The sequence below is a fragment of the Podarcis pityusensis genome (genome assembly GCF_964106645.2).
Source record: "Podarcis pityusensis genome assembly, chromosome: 2".
Taxonomy (NCBI): Eukaryota; Metazoa; Chordata; class Lepidosauria; order Squamata; family Lacertidae; genus Podarcis; species Podarcis pityusensis.
Window position 1 is genome coordinate 57,306,746 of NC_138029.1, and position 21,935 is coordinate 57,328,680.

At 43.6% G+C, this 21,935-nt stretch overlaps 1 protein-coding gene across 8 annotated transcripts in view; it reads left to right on the forward strand.

Moving 5' to 3' along the window:
- The window catches only part of P4HA2 (prolyl 4-hydroxylase subunit alpha 2), a 46,762-nt gene extending 38,775 nt beyond the window's left edge, over positions 1–7,987 (forward strand). For 7 of the 8 annotated variants that reach the window (XM_080997223.1, XM_080997219.1, XM_080997221.1 and 4 more), the window contains 6 exons: positions 316–415; positions 1,595–1,648; positions 2,518–2,583; positions 6,035–6,103; positions 6,858–6,954; positions 7,477–7,987. In XM_080997223.1, coding sequence (XP_080853349.1) covers positions 316–415; positions 1,595–1,648; positions 2,518–2,583; positions 6,035–6,103; positions 6,858–6,954; positions 7,477–7,547 — 457 coding nt within the window. In that variant the 3' untranslated portion in view covers positions 7,548–7,987. Of the gene's footprint in view, positions 1–315; positions 416–1,594; positions 1,649–2,391; positions 2,452–2,517; positions 2,584–6,034; positions 6,104–6,857; positions 6,955–7,476 lie in introns of all 8 variants that reach the window. The other variant, XM_080997224.1, reaches the window with a different exon arrangement.
- Positions 7,988–21,935: the final 13,948 nt, after the last annotated feature.

Below are 21,935 nucleotides of genomic sequence, written 5' to 3' on the forward strand. Positions count from 1 at the left end.
TTGCTGTAGGAGTCATTTCCAAGTACTGTTGATGAAAGGTGAAACTTTGAGAAGTTGGGGGTTTTATTTTTTGTAAACTGAACACATGCTGAGCATTCACAGAAGCAATTTGTCAACTTCTCTTTAAAGATTAGCAATAGGATAGGATTGGGGAACATCTCCTGGTGTTGTCGGGTTCCAGCTTCCACCAACCCCAGCCAGAATAGCCAAAAATGCAGGGAGCTGTGGATTGGGGGGGGGGGGCGGAATATACTTCGTTTTACAGTGATTGGAGAGAACGGTCTAATTTCTCTGTGAAATCTTCTCCTCTGCAAGTTCATGGCTGGAGGAAAATGATGATCTTGTTATCGCCAAAGTGAATCATCGAATGGAGCAGATCACAGGATTAACAGTGAAAACAGCTGAATTATTGCAGGTAAGTACAAAAGCACACTGCCAGTTATTCTTCCATAGGCATGGGAGACAATCAGTACCGCAGTCTCCATGCTGCAATTTATGAAGCAAGGGAATTTGTTAACTCTGTGGGGCCATAACTTATAACTTACAGAAACAGAATCAAAAAAGGAGGCGAGGGAAGGGAAAGATAATATTAGGTTTATTCTGCAAGCCTCCTGCTGGGCAGGTCGTAGCCAGGAGGTCACCAAACTTGGGGGAGCTATGGGCCCATTTGCAATTTGGAGAAAGTGTTGTGGGAACCACACGCGCCCTGCAACCAAGCACACACTGCAGCCTAGTCTACCAGCTGCAACAGAATGCTTCTTTCAAGGCTTAATTTCGCAGGTGGAAAGGGACCATGTGGGCACAAGGGATGTCTCTGAATGCACATGTGCACCCAGGAATGCTGCATCAGCAACCCCCCACAGCAGCCTGACATATAAATTACCGCTTTTGATTATGGCCCTTATCTGAATCAGTAGAGATTTTCAGCGCTGAGGTGTTTCCATATTGGTTTGGTTCATCTCAGTTCAGTGCGTTGGAGTACCAGATCCTAGGGAATGCTGTAGTTTCTGGCAGATAGAGCAGCCTGAAGAGCTGAGGTTATGGATTCATGGGGCAGAGTGTGCCAATGGGAACTGTGAATGCAGTAGTGGATGGAGACCATGTCTCCTCCAGCTGCTGTTTTTTGAACTCCATCCAGGACAAAATTGTGGAATTCAGTCATGAACAAGCCAGTTTCACTTCATAATCCTTTCTCCCTACATCTCCAACTAACTGTCTGATATTTCCATTATGTCAGCATTATCAGATGAGACTCTTGAGTCCAACTGAGATATATATTGAAATCAGTAAGCTTAAATTACTTGGAAGTCCATTGGTTTCAATGAGTCTGCTCAATGAGAATGACTTAATCAACCATTGCTCTGTATGTCCAAGACTGAACTGCTCCCTGGAGGAAATTTTGAGGGTTTGTGCTGGGGGCTGCAAAGGAAAGGAGAGGAGGAACAAGTTTGTTACGCAAGTGGATTTCTGTTGCTTAAGTGGAGTAGCAGCACTGAATACAACTGATCACCTAGGTGTCTTCTTTTAACCTACAGAAGAAATCTTTTATTTCTATTTCATTACCTTTTCTTTTGTCGTTTTCCTCCTACCTTAGGTTGCTAATTACGGCATGGGAGGGCAGTATGAACCACACTTTGACTTCTCACGGGTAAGATTTAAATTTCAAAGATGTTCTGTGTTCCTGCTAAGCATACATAATTTTTAAGGGTCAAACTAGAGATAAGAGAGATTCCTAATGAGATCTGACATATTTTTATGCACTCAGGAGCAGCCGTGCGGGCATGGCTGATTTTAGATCAGGGCTACAAGCTCTGCTCATTCTTTCTCCAGCCACATGCTCACACTCACACAACCCTCTCTAGTTTCCATCACAGGTCTGTTGGCTCAGCCACAGGTTTCTCTGCAGTTCAATTTATTTCCACATTTTGGAAAAGTTGTGATCCAGCTACCTGTGATCTTAGGAATAAAGCACAGCCAATTGCAGTGATGTCATAAGATAGCACTTACCTGTATAGTGTCATGGATGTCAGCCATAAATTTACCATACATGCTGATTGGGCAGCTAAAGAATTCTCTCACACCTTGCCAGCATGCATGGTGCCTGTGTGGAATAAACCTTGTTTGATCACAGGATGAAACACTAAACTTTGGCTTGGTGTAGTTGCTATATTGGCCTTGTATGCTATGCCACATTAATAAATAAGCTAGCCAACTATTTAGCCTGGAGTTCTAAAGGCTGAAGTTCAGTGCACAATTGCCTTAGGATAACCCCCATTGGACAACTTCCTCTCAAACACTATAGATGTGCATAGGATCAGGGCTGCACACCCCGCTTTCCAAAGCTAAAACAGGGAACCTTGGAAGTTGGGTTAAAGTTCTTGTTTGTTTCAGCGACCCTTTGACAACACACTCAAATCGGATGGAAATAGGCTAGCGACGTTTCTTAACTATGTAAGTACCTCTGTGTCCTTCTATGCGTGCTTGAAGTTTGCAGTTCACTTTCATTTAATTTTATAGAAAGAGGAACCTGATGTTTTCAAGCATTTAGGGACTGGGAATCGCGTGGCCACTTTTTTAAGCTATGTAAGTATGACCAATCCTGTATATGTGGAGTGAGACCTCTTTGTCATGCCACTGGCATAAATACAACTTACTGCATGAAATGTAGTTATTTACTAGGCTGTAGACCAGGGGTGGCTAAACCTTTTTGCAGCCCAAGAACCACCTTCTCCCTGGGTCAGCCCTGCAGCAATAGCATTGGATATAGCCAAAGTGGGCTTAGCAGGTCCACATGTTCACATACCAGACAGATCCAGATCACACTTCCATGCCTCTGTTCTGTTAGTTTCTGTTTGTTGCCACTGTGCAGTGTTTTGGAGTCACAAGACTCTGTTTACATTCCAGAGATTCCATACTGTTGGAAGTCTCACGGAAGACAGGAGACAGATGTGACGTTACTGGTTTCCTGTTCCTTTTTTTCCCAGTTGCTCTCTGCTCTCACAGAGAGAGGATGTTTCTTTTCTGTCTACGTAATTAGAAATAAAAGTCTTTAGCCATGCAGCTCATACTATCTCGGCTCCTTCCGTGTGCTGGATACTCTGCGTAAGGGGAACGTGCTTGGAGCCTCATCAAAGGCTCAGGTCGTTAATTATCGTCGGAGGGCAATTCCAGAAGAGTCGCTTGGTCGAACGCAAGTCCGACATGTTCTACATGACATGCACAACCAACCCATGTAGCTCAGGAGTTTTTTTAGGAGAAGAGAGCACTGGGTGCCTACCTGTCTCACTCTGAGAGGTCAGCTCTGACCCTGGTGATTCAAGAACATGTTGAACTGGTCCTGGTCTCAGTGCTGTGGCCATCCAGTGTAGGCCTTGAATGTGGAGATTTCCTTGGTCCTTTTCAGCATAACACATAGTCACAATATATGTGACAGAGAATTCATTGTGCTTCTTCTTGTTTGTCAAAGAATTCAATCTGCTCTGCTGAGCTAACTGCTATAGTTGTGGTTTCAGTAAGAGCTGTGATTAAGGTACTATTTATTTATAAATTATAATATATCTGCATATTTATAAAGATGTTTAAAAATCTGCACTGCTGAGGAATGGGAGTTCCAAAGGATTGGGGACCACCACAGTATCTTTGTGTATTATAAAAATGGGTTCAACAGGTATAGCTATAACTAGTCTGCAAGTATAGGGATTCTGTGTGTTTGTGTAATATCCAATTAAATCAAGTGGGCATATTTTCAAGACTTTGGGCTTGTGGAGTGCTGCTGCTGGTTCCTGGTGTTATGTTGCCATTGCCGTTTTGAATTTGCTGGGCATACCTGTGCATATATCAAAATGGCCACTATATGGCAACCTAGTAGTATTTAAAAAAAAAAAAGGTTTTATTGTTACCATTCACTTTAACACACCATACAGAAAAAGAAAACAAATTTCCATCACCACCAAACAAAAAAGAAGGGAATTAATACATCAGCTAATAGCCTTCAAATCATTAAATAAAAGTGGTCTTTTTCTATCGACCAGACTTCCCGTCTATTCCTTATTACAGATTCTGTATTATTTGTTCACTGCCATTGCATAACTAGTTTTCTTCAAGTTTAATATCCCTTGATCCATTCATAGGTTTTACAACATTCTTAACACTGCTACTGAAAATATTCAAACGACCTTAGACTACAATTATTATTTTTCAAGTATATTTTAAAAAACTTCCCATTTTGAGATAAATACCTGTTTTGGTTTATTTTTATTTTTTTCTGACATGCTATCTAATTCTGCATATTCAGCCAATTTTTGAATCCATTCTGATATTGATGGGACTTTATCACTTTTCCAATTTGCCACAATGAGAACTCTTGCTGCAACCATAGCATATAAGAAGATCTCTTTAATGTTTTTAGGAATATCCGAATCTGTGATTCCCAAAAGGAAAGCTTCTGGTTTTCTATTGAAAGATATTTTAAACATTTTTTTCCAATTCTCTGTGGATATCCTCCCCAAACACCTTGATTTCTTTACACTGCCACCACATATGGAATAGAGTACCTGGCTTTTCTTTACACCTCCAGCAGTTATTTGGGACAGTTTTGAACATCTTGGACAGTTTCCAAGGGGTTAAATACCACCGATGCTGCATTTTAATAAAATTCTCTCTCAGAGAGTAACAGGCTGTAAAATTCCAGTTTATTTTCCACAGGTTTCCCCACTGCTTCTTAGTTATTGAGTACCCAAGATCTTGTGACCACTTAATCATAGACGCTGTAACCTCCTTCTCCTTGACTTCCCAGTCAAGGAGGATTCGGCATACTTTAGAAAAGTGTTTTCATGACCTAGTAGTCTTTAATGGGTCATGCGAATCTTCAAACCTGTTTTGTTCAAAAATTCTCATCTCCACATCAGCTATTCCACATAGCACTGACTAGACGGAGCCACAATATTTTCCTTCTCACTGCTGCCACTGGCTTTGGATTTGTCTTTGAAATGAGCTGAATCTGATTTATACCTCTTTAGGGGAATCTTACTTCCTTGCCTTAATTAAACACAAAGGCTTGGATCCTAACTTACCTCCATCAACAGAACAGAGTTCTGTTTGCAGAACAGAGATTTTCTGTTTCCCACTCTGCACCAACTGCACTCCTGGAAATCCGTTCCTGAGGGTTGGTGGACCTTGGAAATGGTATGAGTTATAGTGCAGATGGAGGGGGTAGTTGGCAAAAATGGTTATTCCCCCCTCCCAATCCTTGCATAAACAGAATGGTAACTTAGGATTCAAATCATTGCATGGAAGTAAGTGTCACTCCATTACAGTACAAGTCGGTGGCTCACTGACCTGAAATTACTCTAACACAGAAATAGAGCAGTGTCTGTTTTATTGCCACATGTCAGACCTATAAATGACTCACTCTGAGACATGTATAATTGAGCAGTGTTATCAATGCCAAGGTATGCTTCAAATTTGCTAAGGAAACATGTGGCTAAATGGCAATGTTGCTTTTCCTCACCAAATGAGTACCATAAAAATAAAAAAAAATTCTGGAAGGGGTTCAGGCTACAATCCTAAATGCACATTCTAGGGAATAAGCTCTGCTGATCACAGTGAGGCTTTCAATATGCATAGGATTCCACTATTAATTTTAATTGAAAGCAGGCACCATACCTATTTTTAAGCCAGATTGTAAGTCAGTTACCGCTGTCTGACTTTTGAAACCCTGTAAATATGAGATAACTACAATCACTGGCTAACAAGGGGGGGGGCGGTCCTTAAAAATGCTTTTATTTATCCAGATCAATCCACAACCCATAATCTAATTGATCCTTTGCTCTGATTAATTAGAATATGGATTGTGGCTTGTCAAGCATTTTAAGACTCCCTTGTTAGCCATTGATTTTAGGCATCTCATATTTATAAGCTTTTAAAAGTCAGACAGCAGTAACTGACTTAACATTTCTATAGAGGAAACGATACATTAATCTGTGCAGTCTTACAAATCATCAATGACTTTTATGGATATTCTCCCCACCCGCAGATGAGTGATGTAGAAGCTGGAGGTGCCACAGTTTTCCCAGACTTTGGAGCAGCAATTTGGCCCAAGAAGGTAACAGCTGAACTTGTCTATTACTCATGTTTTCCCACTAAAACTGCTATGACCACTGTTTTCGCTCTAAATATTTCCCGGTCTTGTTTGTGTTCTGCACCCCTCCTGCCCAGTTGACCATATGGTGTGGCAACTGGCTTGATTAACAAATGTGGTAGTGATTTCTGGGCTTAGATTTGCAACGCAAAATGATTAAAAGCAAGCACATTCCAGCACTACTAATTAAAAAATGCAATCAGGCCGTCTGCTAAATCTGATTCAGGAAGCATCTGCCTGAATTTTAAAATCATTCCCTGCCTGAATGATGTTCACTGTTTCAGGAACTTTCTAGACATTGGCCCAGTTCCCATGCAACACCGAACCATCATTTAAAGCAAGCTATGGTTTACTGTGAACAAATAGCATTCTGGTGCATGCTGCACAGATGTTCCCAGGACACTTGTCCAGTGATTGGTGCTGACAGCAGTCCCCTTTAGTATTGGCTGCACTCGGCATGCACCAGAATGCTACTTGTTCACAGTAAACCATAGTTTGTTTTAAATGGTGGATTGGTGTGACGTGGGAACTGGGCCAAACAATGCTACCTTTGCAAGCTTGTTAAAAGTGGGAACAGAGAAATTTATAAGCAAGGAGGTGACTGGAAGTGATTGTGGTCTTCTTGTATTAATGTAAGCTATAGGTTTGGTGGCATATGAAGGGAAACATGCACAAACAGTATTGTTTATTTCAGTGAAGAATTTTCTTTTACTTTCAGGGGACTGCGGTATTTTGGTATAACCTCTTCAGAAGTGGAGAAGGTGATTACCGGACACGGCATGCAGCATGTCCAGTGTTAGTAGGGTGCAAGTGGGGTAAGTAAGACTCCCAGGTCCTTGGTTTTAGGACAGGCTCACTAAGCACTAGGCAGGAGTGGGGAACCTTTGTCCCTTCCGCTGGCCCTTGGGTGTGGCATGCCATCATAACAGAAGACCCATAGATGCACCCATCTCTCCCTCTTCACCCCCGGGGTCATGAGCACAAGTTACTCCCATGAGTGCCCATGTTTTTTGTGGTCAAAGGCCAGGCGCAAAGGGAAAGAGAGAGCTCAGTCGAGTCCTTTCCCAGTCCCCATCCTGCATGCACATGTGGGATGCATCGGACCTTTAATTTTGAAGCATCGCAAGATCTAGATTTGGGGTTGGTTCCAGTGTGTTTATCTCGTTTCTACTGTCTATAATATGTGGCAAAGGGGGAAATAAATGGAGGAATGTGTGCAATTCAACCAGTTTTTCCCCTTGCTGCTTCAGCTAAATTTTGTTCCGCAGTGCCCAACGTGAGACGGTTGCATACGGGCCTGGTGCCCCAGTTCTAACGAAAACTTTTATTGTTTACAGTATCAAACAAGTGGTTTCATGAAAGAGGAAATGAGTTCTTAAGGCCATGTGGGACAACAGAAGTCGACTGAAACCATCCCGGGCATTAGTCAGCTGGTTTCCCCATCTCACCACAACTTTGTGCATCGTCCAGTTCATTTCTAAGAAATGACTCCTACTCTACTATGAAACACAATGATGGCACTATTTATTTAAATAAATAAAGGCAGTGGCTATTGATGGAAGAAGGGAGCTCTTTTGACTATTGGTGCTCGGAGGCTGTTTCTCCATTTCTCGTTTCCCTGCTTTCTTTCAGTTTCTGAAAGAACCACCCAAACTTCCCTGCTCATGCTTTCAGTGTTTGGGCACTTTGGCCACATGCCTTCTGAACTTCCACCATTTTTTTTTTAAAGATGTTAAAAGATTTGTCATCGAACCATATTTTTTATTCCAAATGTAAAAAAATTAATTTTATTGTATTTCTAGGGCGTGCAGTTTTAACCAAAAAAATACAAAGTGCTCTTTTAAAAGATGTGGTGTGGGTGCATTTCTTTAGTCAAAAAAGTTGCTTGTATCCTCAGTTTTATCGTTTCTGTAACATTGAGCCTGCAAAGGAGCAACGAAGAAGATCATTCTTCTTTTCCTATTATGCAGAGTTAGGAGCCTTATGTGGTCAAGCATCTCAAAGTCCTAAGTTTCTGATGGTTCCTGTGCAGTTCAGCAGGGCTCACCAATGTGGTGCCCATGGGCAGAAGCACTTGAGATCTTCTCCCGGTGCTCATCAAGCCTCGGAGCACTGCTTCCCCCTTGAAAAGTACATAGAGCCAAAGGAGAAATGCTTCATTTTATCTCTTTCATTCTCTTTCTGGGGGAGGAGGAGTTGGTCCAGAGGAGGTGGGAGAGCATTGTCCAGAAACGGGGTGGGGGGCTGACAACAGCACTTGGTTGAAAAATCCCAATAGGCCCATTGGCCTAAAAAGGTTGGTGGCCCCTGCAACAGAACATGCCTAGCAGTTTTTAAATTGGATATTGTGGGAAACTTTAGCTGACAAGAGTCTATCAAACTAGAGGAGGGGGCAGAATAATCATTCACGCACAAGTACAGTTGCTCATTGTGATATGTATATTTGAATGCTTCTCCCTCTTTGGTTAATCGAAGTTGCCAGTGCTGATGCAAGATGCACTCACTCCAAGGACTCAAGCCTCCCTCCCCGCCCCCAACAATGGGATATTCATTTCCGCTGCCCCCAGCCTTGTGCAGTGAGGGGCTTTGAAGAGACTGGCTGCTTCCACAAAAGCCTAACAGATGTGTACAGGATGAGAAATGCAACCATACTTCTCTTTAGTAGCATGGGCATTTTAATAGCAATCTGAGCAGATCTGAACTTTGGTTCTCTGGCAAAGTATAGGAGGCTGCCATGAGGCACCATGTATTTTTGTGATCTTTTGGCTATCTACAAAGCTCCTTTTGTTGTGCTTTAGCTACATTTGATAAAACCTCTAGGCTCACAATAACACATGCAACAATGTGTGCGTGCTTTACAGCAATATGTGCAACGTATGGCAGACACGTAAACACTGAGATGAAGCTGTCGAAAACCACAGTTGCAGATTGAAAGTTCTTGGAATGCCTTTATGAGGAAATCAAAAGATCCCTCCACCCTTCTTTTTTGATTGCCCCAGCATCTACAACGAATGATAAAGACTTAAGGGCTAATGATCAAGAGTAGTAAATTGTCATCAATTGATTGCACCATTCGGTGCAGCTTGACACCTAGAAAGTACTTGTAGCGTGCTGCAAATAATAAATCAAATACAAAGCTAAAGGTAGAAAGCAACTTAGACCAGTCTGCACCAAAGCAAAGGATTCTTGTTTATTTCGTGCCTTATAGTATGCCTGACAGCTTAGATTTCATTCAACCTGGAACCAGAGAAGTCATCTTTAGCTATCCTCCGGGAGAACAAAGGAGCAAGCATAGCTGCCTTGTTACTTAGACTAGAACTAGAAACTTTTCTATCCAGGTCATATGTTTCCAACATTGTTTTCTTACCTGCAAGCATCTCTCTTTCTGTGTGCTTGCAACAAATACCATCTACTCTCTAACCAAGATCCACTACATTAAATGCTGCTTGCTTTGCATATCAGAAGGGTTTCCATAGGTCATGGGCTGGCAAACTAAGGTCTGTGAGCCAGATCAGGCCCAATTGCCTTCTGGATCCGGCCCACGGACGGTCCAGGAATCGCCGTGTGGATCACTAGCGCACACATTCTTTCCTTCTCCCTCCCTTTCCCTCACACGGCGGCGGCAGTGCCTCCTCCCTCCCTTCCTCCTCCTGGCTTCTCCCCGCCCTGCCTAGAGGAGGAAGGGGGCTGGGCTTTGTTGGTGCCAGCGGCAGCAGTGCTTGAGCAGCTGCCATTTTAAGCAGCCCCTCTCCAGAGCCCTTTTGTGCGCCATTCATTGTCCTGCTGCCGCCGTCACAAGACACAGGTAAGCAGCCACCAGGGCTTGTGGTGCTCTTGCATCAATATTTTTTTTTTAAAAAAATTTAGTCTGCCCCCCCAAGGTCTGAGGGACAGTGGACCAGCCCCCTGCTGAAAAAGTTTGCTGACCCCTGCCATAGGTAATTGACCCTGTTATCACATTGCTTATGTTCTTAAGCATAAGAAGAAGAGTCTGGATTTGATATCCCGCTTTATCACTACCCGAAGGAGTCTCAAAGCAGCTACCATTCTCCTTTCCCTCCCCCCCCCCCACAACAAACACTCTGTGAGGTGAGTGGGGCTGAGAGACTTCATAGAAGTGTGACTGGCCCAAGGTCACCCAGCAGCTGCATGTGGAGGAGCGGAGACACGATCCCGGTTCACCAGATTGCAAGACTACCGCTCTTAACCACTACACCACACTGGCTCTCAGTAAAGAGTAAAGCTAGCTACAGATTTTCTCCCTGTTGGCAATTTGGACAGACGGCAGGTGCATCCTCATGTTACACTAAACCCCTCTTCTGAAAACCGAGTTGCTCCCAAGCTCTCAACAATAAGAACATAAGACAAGCCTGTTGGATCAGGCCAGTGGACCATCTAGTACAGCATCCTGTTTTCATGGTGGCCAACCAGATGCCTGTGGGAAGCCTGCAAGCTGGACATTGGCACAACAGCACTCTGCCCACCTGCAGTTCCCAGCAGCTGCTATTCTAACAGTGGAGGTAGACCTGCCAACTCTTCTCTTCCCATCGCTGAAGGCGCAGTCTATTAATTTCCACAACTATAAATAGTTCAAGTGGTTTTTCACATCCTCTTCCCTTGTAACTGCGTCTATCACTGCATCTTTCACTAGGTAGAAAGATTTTGCATATTTATTTTTTTAAGTGCATTTATCTTACTTATATGTATATTTTAGGTGATCTAAACTGGTAGAAGTAATAGGTTTGTTGCACCATGGTGGAATCTGCTTCATGCATTGGCATTTGCACCTGGGTTTAGCTCGCAACGTTTTTGGAAATGTTAAAACCTACTTACAGCATAGGTGGGAGGACTGGAAAATAGCTGAGGCTGTTCCATGGAGTCTGGTAGCACACCAGCAAAAGTTTAAAAGGAAAATATAGACATCAAATAGACATTTTTCTACTGCCAAGGAATGACATTTTTACAGAGGCCATACAATTGTGCATTTTGAATCTCATGGTCTGTCCCACTTCCACCAAATGCTAAAACTTTCAGAAGTCAACATATATCCAGATCTTTTAGCCCATGAAATGAAACAAACAAATGAGGTTTGTTTCTTAGGAAATGATGAGGCTTCTTCCAGACTGGGCATTTCATAATGGAATTGCCACATGCTCATTTTTTAAAGGGGCATTGCATGATGTAATAAGCAAAATACTCCATACTGGCTGCTATTAGGAGTAAATAGTAGATGGAATCATGGTCTTATTTAGCACATAGCAGTTCCCCTGCGTGTTCTCCTGATCAAGCTCCCATTCTTGTCTGGAGCAGAGTCAGCAAACTAAGAGTGATGCACTGAACAACCAAGAATCTGATGTCAGTCTTGAGGTCTACATCAAACAAGATGTGCCTGGGCTTATACTGCTCTCTTGAACAATCTGTGGCAGGATCCTTCCCATCAATATGGTATGATGACAAGCTGTACACATTAAATCATACTTTATTTAAACAGCCACATCACCCAAAAGTCTGGTTTCCATTACAGCATTCAAGAAAGTCTTCCTTGATTGACATCATGGGCGCTTAACAAAGCTTTTTAAATGAAAGGAAGAAGAAAAAGTTCACTCTGATGTGTGACTAACTTCATCTGACACGAAGATGTGGGCCGGGTCAAGAGGCAGCATTCTGTTTCTCCGCTTTGCCAGCCTGTTTGTGCATCTCAGTTTCTGGATTAAAGAACAATGTGCTGCTTTTAAATACTGAGTGGCTAGTATGATGTCAGATGATTCAGAAATGCTGTGTGTGTGTGTCACTGCCAAAACAAGTTGTTGCCAATGCCGCAAGCTAAATTTATCACCCCAGAAATATTTCTTTGGCCGATAAACTTAAAAATAAATAAATCAGATGGTTGTTGCTTTAAAAAGGGTTAATTTTATGGTAACTGCTGCGATGCAAATGAGTGTAAACAATACCAGAAGTTAGAAAAAAATCCTTTTACTCATTGGTCAGTCATCTTTGACTTGGCTCTGATCTTCCTTACCTGAATTAAATCTACATAGTGCCAGTATCAAGACAATGGTACTGGTGTGATTTTGGTTTTTTTACACTGTTTCCTCAATGGTAGCTGGTAGTTAGGAAAGAGCTGAGCATCTCTGTTTTTGATTGAGATGTCTATTGAAGTTTAGGGACAGCCATTCAGATGAGGAGGTGGATGCATGAGTGTGTGAGAGAGTGGAGAGGGGGAGAAAGCTAAAACAGCAGTTTGGAAGAGGGAGGGAGGGAGCTATGAGCCAGCTGAAGGCACCCTGGGGCCATACAGAGCCTCTTTCTGGAATCTGGTGAGAGGCAGCAGATCAGCTGCCTTGTAGGAGAGCCTGCTTTTTGCAGCCACGTATCCTTGTATATTCGTAAACCAAGCACATTATTAACAATGCCGTACATGCTCAGGACTCTCGTCCAAAGAAAAGACAATCCAGGCGCTGTTGTCCTTGGAACATCTCCCTGCTCAGGGCAGTGGGGAGAACATCGAACGCCATTGCTGTGCTTTACAAATTGGCAACTGAGGCCGGTCTCTGCCCCAAGGAGCTGTTCAAATAAAGCGAAAAAGCAAACCAAGGGTCATAACTTTTTCAGACATTGAAAGAAGGTGGAGGCATAGAGCTACCGCCCTTTCGATTTGCTGTACATTCCTTTTGCACAAATGGAAACAGAGGTAAAATTACAAAGTGTTAAAGCAAGGGGCTGCTGCTGCTCCCGTGGGCTGCATTAGCCCTAAGTGCAGTATTTTACACCAAGAATTTTGGGGAGAAAATGTAGAGAGAGAAAAAAAGAGGCTTTGAAAACAGAATTCTAGATTCCCTTCTCAGGGCTCCCTCCTCAGGGCTTAGCCACACATCCACAAACAATCTGAAAATTGCTGAGATGAGCAAGCTCTGAATTTCCCTGTACTTGCTCTATACCAAGAATGACATTTTTGCACCTGGCGTAGGCTCCCTTGCCTGCCTCAGTGCCTCAGTACAATTTCCAGAGAGGTGGCTGGAAAAAACCAGCAGAGAATCTTGTGACACCTGAGAGACTAACCAATTTATTATGGAATAAGCTTTTGGACTACAGTCCCCTTCATCACAGGCTCAGCACAGGAAATCTTGAGTTAAAGGAAGAGGAGCGTAAACAGTGAGCATAAAATGGATTGCGCACTGTGAGGTCAAGAGGGAAATGAAATGCAGGAAGTACATTATTAACAGTGGCCATTCATTAAATAGTTGTTGGTGAAAACACAAACATACGGGGATGTCAACAGGATTTCCTGGGCCCAGTACACTGTTGGATAATTGCAATATGTTTTATGTGGACTGCCTTTGGACCTGTCTCAGAAGCAGCAGCAAGTGCAGAATGCCCTGGTGAGGTTGCCTGTGGGGAACTGCTGACCATCAACATACAATATTGGTGAGGAAAGCTGTGCTCTGGTTGCCAATATGCAATATTTATTTTGACATATAAAGCCCTAGCTGACTCGGGACACAGATAATGTGAAAGATCGCCCACTCCCATATATATATATATATATATATATATATATATATATATATTTATTTATTTATTTATTTATCTCCTAAATTTATATACCGCTTGATGGTAGAAAAACTCCCAGAGCAGTTTATTTATTTATCGCACTTTTCCCTCCCGCCCAAGGAGCTCAGGGTGGTATAAATGGTTCTCCCACCCTCGTGTGAACCCCACAACCAGCTTGTGGGGGAGCTTGGGCTGAGAGGCAATGACTGGCCCAAGGTCACCCAGTGAGCTTCATGACTGAGTGGGGATTTGAACCCTGATCTCCCAGGTCCCAGTCCAACACACTGTCCTCAACACCATGCACACAACTGAACTCTGAAATCTTCCGGGGGTGCCCTTTTCAGGTTGCCACAGTCCTCTGCAATACACTTATGTGGTGATTTGGGTGAGGGTGTTCTCAGTTGTGGAACCTATCTTGACAGTGAACAAGACCGAAACAAAATAAAAACGAAATCCCCAAGGTTATGTACAACGTATACAATTCCCACCCCCTCCTACACCAGGACTGTGTGGACAATGAAGAGGGGGGTTATAAATAATTTTAATGAAATAAGATGAATAAAAGGTGAAAGATGCAAGTTTAGAAATCACAAAAAAAAAAATCAAACAGAAAGACAACGCACCTCTCCATAGCAGGGAAGGCGGAGGCCAGGAGACCTCATACCTGCTCATGCTGCTGTCCAGCTGTTAGATGTTTGTGGACAACTTCAAAATCTCTGCTTGCCCTTCTTGGATCTCATTATCTTTAAATTGGATTTCTGAACACAAGAAGACCCACCCTACTGCAGCACCCAATTCTCACCATGGCCAACCAGATAGCTACGGGAAACCTCAAAACAGGACCTGAATGCGACAGCACTCTCTTCCCCGTCGCAAATTCTCAGCAAATGCCATTCAGAGGCACATTGCCTCCGACTGTGGTGGCAGAGCATAACCACCAGGGGTCCTTGTAACCACTGGGCCTTCAAACAGAGAACTGTCCTCTGACTATATTGCAAAAAGAGGGCTGTCCTGTGGAAAGTGGGCCTTGCAGCCACCCTATATTAGCTCCAGGAATGCAAGAAGAAGCTTAACCCTCTCCTAACCTGCTGTTTCCTGCTCCACATGTGTTCTTGCCCTTGTAATCAAGCATTTTTAACCCTGTGGAGGGGGAAGTCCACACCGAGTGCTAAGAGCATTGTGCTTCTCCGTGATATTGGGTGACTGGGGTGCATTTATTTGGCTTATGATGATTCCTTTCCTTCTCATTCCTTGCCATTTTCATTGTTCGTTGTGCATGTGTAAATTTGCAACCATGCTAATTCTCCCAGATATCATGCTATTTGGGTGGGGTGTGTGATTTATACTGTATCAACTTTACTAGGTATTGCTGCATGACCATAAAATAGTCAAAATGCAGTGCTTAATGGAGGGGCAGGGTTGGAAAGAGAGAAAAAACCCAAGCATACAGTTCCAGAAGGGGGGGGGGAAACCCCATGTATTTACAGGGGAAATACTAAGGCCAGGTCCAGGACAAAGAGGGGAAACTAAATATATACATGCTGCGTAGCAAGGTTGCTAGTGTGGTCACAGTCAGTTTTGAGATAAAAATCATTTTTTTGAAAAACCCATATACCCTGTGGCTTTTCTCCGTAAAGAGTAGAACGCGAAATGACTGTACAGCAAGCAAATTCTTGCATGACCTGGTTATGAAAAGTATCCGAGTGACAATCACTCAGTACCATTGGTTGACCCTGCTGAGAATGAACCACAATTTGATTAGTTATTGGTGTTCTGAAAGCAATAGATTGATATCCATTTCACTGCCTTAAGAAGAGGGGAGAATATAGGAATGACCTAAGTAAAATGTACATGTTCCAAACTCCTGATTCTTCCCTCAGAACTGGCCCTACCATTAACCAGAAGGAGGCAACTGCCTCATGTGGTAGATGCTGATAGGCAGGGACTAGTGGCAAGGCATTGGTGAACAAGGTCTCTGTGTGTGCCACATGGCCCGCCCTGCCCCTAGCCCTCAGGTACAGTAGAGGGTGTTGCCCGGCCACCAGAGAAGCAAGCTATTCCAGTCTGCTTTGACAGGTAGAACAGAAGGGGACACCATTTTGTCCTTTGCATTCAGCAGCAAAGTTTCTCAAGCTGGCCATGTTGCCCTGAGTTTTAGTTAAATCATGCCTTCCTCAGAGCCTTCTGTGAATAGTAGCTAAGGGGCCTTCACAAAAAGCACAGCTGATGACCCCTCTCCCTTTGTAGGCAGTGCCCATCCTCCTGATACGAGAAGCAAACCAAGCTGTATACTTTATCACATGGGTGTTATCAAAAGCTATACCTCAAATCTAGCCAGCAGCCAAAAATATTGTGGCGAGGAGAGCAGGGTGGCGGGGTGAGATGAAATTTGAGACTCATAACAGAATCTGACATCATGTAAATCCACAAATCAAAGTCAGCCATGTTGACCCACAAGAAAAATTCAAAAACTCACATTAGGGCGATACCTTGAGTTGGCCAGCCAACAGGAGCAGCTCTTGGTGGGGCATCATTGCCACTTACCAGGAGGGACTAGGTGGTAGTGAAATGGATGCTCTGATTGAACACAGACAGAGCCAATCCAGTGCTCCCAGGCAGACACAATCTTGCTGCCATCTTGCTCCTCTCCCTCCTGGTAAGTGGCCATGGGTGAAACTCTGTCTTATCTGCCCCCCCCCCAGATAGATGATGATAGATGATAGATAGATAGATAGATAGATGATGATGATAGATAGATAGATAGAGATAGATAGATAGATAGATAGATAGATAGATAGATGATATAGATAGATAGATAGATAGATAGATAGATAGATAGATAGATGATAGATAGATAGATAGATAGATAGATAGATAGATAGATAGATATAGATGATAGATAGATGATAGATGATAGATAGATAGATAGATGATAGATAGATAGATAGATAGATAGATAGATAGATAGATAGATAGATGATAGATATCTGCAGGCATAACTCTACATCTGGCTAGATGGCAAACCAAGCAAAAAATAAAATAGGGTGCAGAGAGGGAGAGGAAATATGCAACTTTGGTGGGTGGTGAAGTTATCTCTGTCTGTATCTTGTAAGACAGAGTGAGGAAAGAAGGCACCTGGCATTCAGATGAGGGGTTTTTTTTAGATGCTGATGGGTTATCAGGTTGTACTGAGCCCCCTGTGCAACTTGAGACTGGAATAGCACAAAAAACAGCAGCCTCCCCCCACATCCTTCTTCTTCTGGACCCCTCCTTCCACCCCTCCTGGATATTGTACTATAAAGGCTTTGGCATCTTGTCCCTTGGTTGCTGGTGTACGAATATCACTCAGTTGTAGCATTTGGTACCATGCCAAGCTGGTTACCTGGATCCAGTCACAGTTATGTTGGTGTAGTAACATAATACAAGTGGTTGTGAGAAGCAGAACGGTTTGAGAACTGGATATGTGTTGTTGGATCTCATGCTACTCTAGAACTGTGCACCTGCAGGAAAGAATCACCTCACTGACTGTCAGAAGCAGATGTCAGGAGTGGGTCAGCAATAAATCACACATTGTACGTCAACTCTTTATTCAAGGAAACAAGGTCTGCTAAGGAGGCCAGGCCTAGTGAGCACAGCAACTCATCCCAGTAGATCTTGCCCCTATGAGGCAGTTGTGTGGACTGAAATTCTCCACCTTCCCACAGTTGCCTAAGTCTTCTCCTCACCTGGGCCTTTCCCAAGAAATCTGAGATGTCACAGTATGGCTTTGTGTCTACCTTTACTCCTCCCTTTTCATATCTCTTCTGGTTCTGGAAGACCAGGGGGAGGGAAGCTGGTCGCAGCAGGAGGGGGACACACCCTGAATTTTCTCCCAGCCTAATTCATCTCTGCCTCTTGGCCCCCCTCCTCTCCAGCTTCCACTTCTACCTCTGATTCTGGGCTGCCCTCTGCCACTGACTATTCCTGCTCACTAAACCCTGTCACCTCTCCAACTTCCAACACTTCCTACTCCCAGTCTGCTCCCTCTTCTCCCTCTGACCACCATCATCATCCCACCCACCCACCCCTGGCACTGAGCCTTCTTCCCTTGGGGGTTCCTCAACTGGTGCCTCCCACCCCCTCTCTGCATCTAGCCCATGACAAGAGAAGGACAATGCTTGTGTGTGCAATAACCACGTCAGTCACCCAACCTGTATCACTGCTTCCTGCCACTATTAAAATATAAGGGATGATAGGAGCTGCAGGCCGTCTGGAGGGTCACAGGTTGCCTTCCCCTGTTTAAAACAATGCCTGGTTGGAGTCTGGGATTTGACACAAAAATGGTAATTACCTTTAATGGCCACTTGATGAAAGCTACCGTAATTAAAAGACGGTTTCTTCATACAGAGATTTAGAAAGACATCAACTGTTGGGGAAGGGTAACACAGCCCACCATGTACAGCAACAGAGAGATTGGCAGGTATGTACAGGGTAAGTCTTTTAAAAGAGGCCCTGTGGAACATGTGTACTCTGTATCCACGGGGCCTCTTTTAAAAGACTCACCCTTTATGTGTGCAAATGCATATACAGTGGTACCTTCGTTCTCAAACGCCTTGGTTCTCAAACACCAAAAACCCGGAAGTGTTCCGGTTTTCGAACTTTTTTTCGGAAGCCAAACATCCGATGCAGCTGTCGGCTATTTCTGGGGCACCTGCACCAATCAGAAGCTGTGCCTTTGCCTTGGTTTTCAAACATTTTGGAAGTCAAATAGACTTCCAGAATGGATTAAGTTTGGCGCTTTTGTTTTTGCTATTTATTTTGCGTTTTTGTTTTTGAGGCTTTTTCGGTTAATTTGTTGTAACTGTGTGGAACCCAGTTCAGCTACTGATTGATTGATTGATTGATTGATTGTGTGACTGTGGAAATGGATATAAGCCCCACATCCAAACAATGCAGGTAAGATTTTTTTTTAAATTCATAATAAAATTGATGGTAAATTGCTGTTTTAGGGGTTGTTTTTAAAAGTCTGGAATGGATTCATCGGTTTTGCTTTACTTTCTATGGGAAAGCACGCCTTGATTTTGTAACGCTTTGGTTTTGGAACGGACTTCCGGAACGGATTAAGTTTGATAACCAAGCTACCACTGAACGTGGAAAGGAACTGTTTAAGAGAGATGGAGGGACAGAGAAACAGAACTGAGAATTAGCCTAAATCTGGAAGCATCTGGAGGTGCCTCTGTGTGGAGATCAAAAGAGAGATAGCACATTTGCATCCTGGGGGTGGGTGCTTGACGCTTCTCACGCTCCGCTTGCGTCTTTCGTATCATAAAACAGATATTACAAAAAGCACCATAAGCCTCCAGCATTCTTTCCTCCGAAGGAAACAAAACCCAGGTGGAAACGAAGCCCTTGGAACATCTTGCCCTTCTTGTGGGGAGTGAATTGTGCACAACCTGTGCGAATTAACCTCAATCCAACTTAACAGCAATAAAGGAATCCAGGGAAACTCTCCTTGGTCTTGGCAGGAATACGGTGGGGCAGGAGGGAGGAATGGTCTACAATGGGGATTGGGAATCTTCAGCCATTCAGATGCTGTTGGGACTCCCAACTCCCATCAGTCCTGACCTACAGGACCAATGGTCAGGGATGATGGGACTTGTGGTCCAGCATAGGGTTGTCATGCATCCGGAATTCCCTGAACATACACGGAATACTGCAGCCTCAAACAGTGTCTGGGCAGAAATCAGCTAAATGTCCAGGAATATCCGCACACATGGCAGCTGATGTTGGCAGTGTTATTTTTGCATATTTCCCTCAAAAATAGCTCAAAAACGTCCAATTTCTTTGCAATTTTGCACACACACACACACACAAGGCCAATGACTTTGGACAAAACTAAAAAAAGTTCCACAACTTTTCTGTCCAGATTTTCACTTTTTGAAATATGGCAACACTAGTCCAGCAACATTATAATTTACATTTATATATTGATTGATTGATTGATTGATTGCACTTATATCCTACCTCCCCTCCCCCCCACCCACCCCCACACTGCAAGGAGCACAAGGTGGTGTACACGGTACTCCCCTCACCTCATTTAATCTCCAGAATAACATTATGAGGTAGGTTAGGCTGAGAGGCAATGACTTGCCCAAGGTCACCCACTGAGTTTCACGGCTGAGTGGGGATTTGAACCTAGCTCCTAATCCGACACTCTAACCACTGCCTACCGACCCCTGGCCTACAGGCATCTTTTTTGAAAACAACGTTTACCCTCAGAAATCAGAAAACAAAACTTTTATAGATAGCATTTATCAACAACGGCAGGCAGGAAGCTGCGAGAAGCATCAGTGACCACCACTGACAACAACCTTCTCTTTTGGGTTGCCACTTCCCCTCTCAGCCACAGCGCTGTTTAAAATTGGTGCCTGAGGGAGGCTGCTGCTATCTATCAACACATCACACACCTTTCTGGTGTTTTCTTCTGCTTTACTCAAAGGGACAATTCACTTTTGTTAAAGGCTGAATGCTTTTCAGACTCCACACTTTGCCTGAGTGCAATTAATGAGGTTGTATTTGCCTTGACTCCTTGAATATGAGCACCAGGTAGGTTTGCTTCTTATCGCTAATAATATATACAAAGGTGACCTTTTTAAAATTAAGAAGGGTTTTTCCGTGACAGTAATTAAAAAATGTCAGAGTGGCCATTCTAAATATACTAGGCAGTTATAGATGTGTGTGTGTTTCCCCTTTCCCCTTGTGCAGTTCGATATGTGCTTATTGTACTGTTTCATTGAGGGTGGGAACCATGTCTTAGAAGACAGGCCCACACACTGAGGGAAAAACCTGTGTTCCAGCCTGTTGCCCTCAGTTCCAGAGTTTAAAATATGCGTCACGACAGTGGAGAAAATTAGCAACGATGGATACAGGAGATTTCAAAGTTGAACTCGAAACAGAGAATGCCAAATGCATAGTTGTCCACCTCAAAAAAGTGAAACTGGGGGTGGGGGGGAGGTCCCATTGCGAGCGGAGAGCCGTTAGTGAAGCAGTGATGACTTAAAAGCTGTTTGGTGAAAGGGAATCCATGCAGAGTCGAGTCATAAACTGGACAATGCTGGGAATTGCACAGGCAGTTTCTGAGTAACTCTGAACAAAGAGTGGAAGAAGCTGCATGGCTAGAAATACCAAAGTTCAGGTTGCTCACTTTAAAATGGCTGCTATTCAGCTCTTTTTTTCCCTCCCCCCCTTTTTTTTGCATACATGCAAGCAGATACGCATGTATGCATGAACAATTCCCTGTGTAACTTCCCTCTCAGGCAAAGCCTCTCAAAGGAATGTGACTAGTTCTTTATTTATAAAAGTATTTCTATACTGCCCCTTCATAAAATACCAGGGGAGTGTACAGCAGTATAAAAACATTTAAATCAAAAGCAGTATAGAACAAGCATTAAAATGACTGGCTCAACTTAAACAGGTTTAAACAACTGAATAGGCTGGTTGATGGGGTGGGGGGAGTTCTCAAGAGATGCTTGAAAGTCAAAAGCCAGAATGCCAGCTAAGCAACTCGCAGCACTCCTCTGGATGATCTCAGTGACCAAGCTGGGACATCAGAGCTCAGGCTATTGTTAAGGTAGCCCACCCTGGACCCAAGTTATTCAGGGTTTTGTATATTAACAAAAGGGCCTTGAACACGGCCCAGTAAAATATGGGCAGTCCATGTAGATGTTTTAGCAATAGTGTCACCAGCTGCCCCAGCAAACAGTCTAGCCTCTACATTCTGCACCAGCTTTAGCTTCCATGCGTCAGATGCCTGGAGCTCATAGCCCAGCAGCAAGACTCACAACCATAAATTTGTCTTTAGGGAAGAGAAGAGGTGTGAAAATTATCCCAGGTCAGATATTTGCAAATATACAAGAAATGTGTCAGCGCAGCATGGAAATGGCTCTCCCTACATTCCTGGGATCTTTCCATCCTACTCCTGACTTGGTCCTGATGATTCCTAAAGAGCATGTGTCCCATAGCCACCCGAGGCAATCTTTCTCTGCCTGTCCCAGTTTTGTTTCCTGCAAGACAGCCCAAGTGCTCTTAAACAGACCCACCAGCAGCATAAACGATGACAGTGAACCACCATTGCTACCAGTGAATTGGTGATGGCTGCTGCTACTCTATAGCAGTGCTGGAGCTGAATTCTGGTATGTGGCTATGCAGTTGTGATCTTGAGCTGCAGTGAGGACCCAAACACAGACAATTAAGGGCTGAGCTAGCA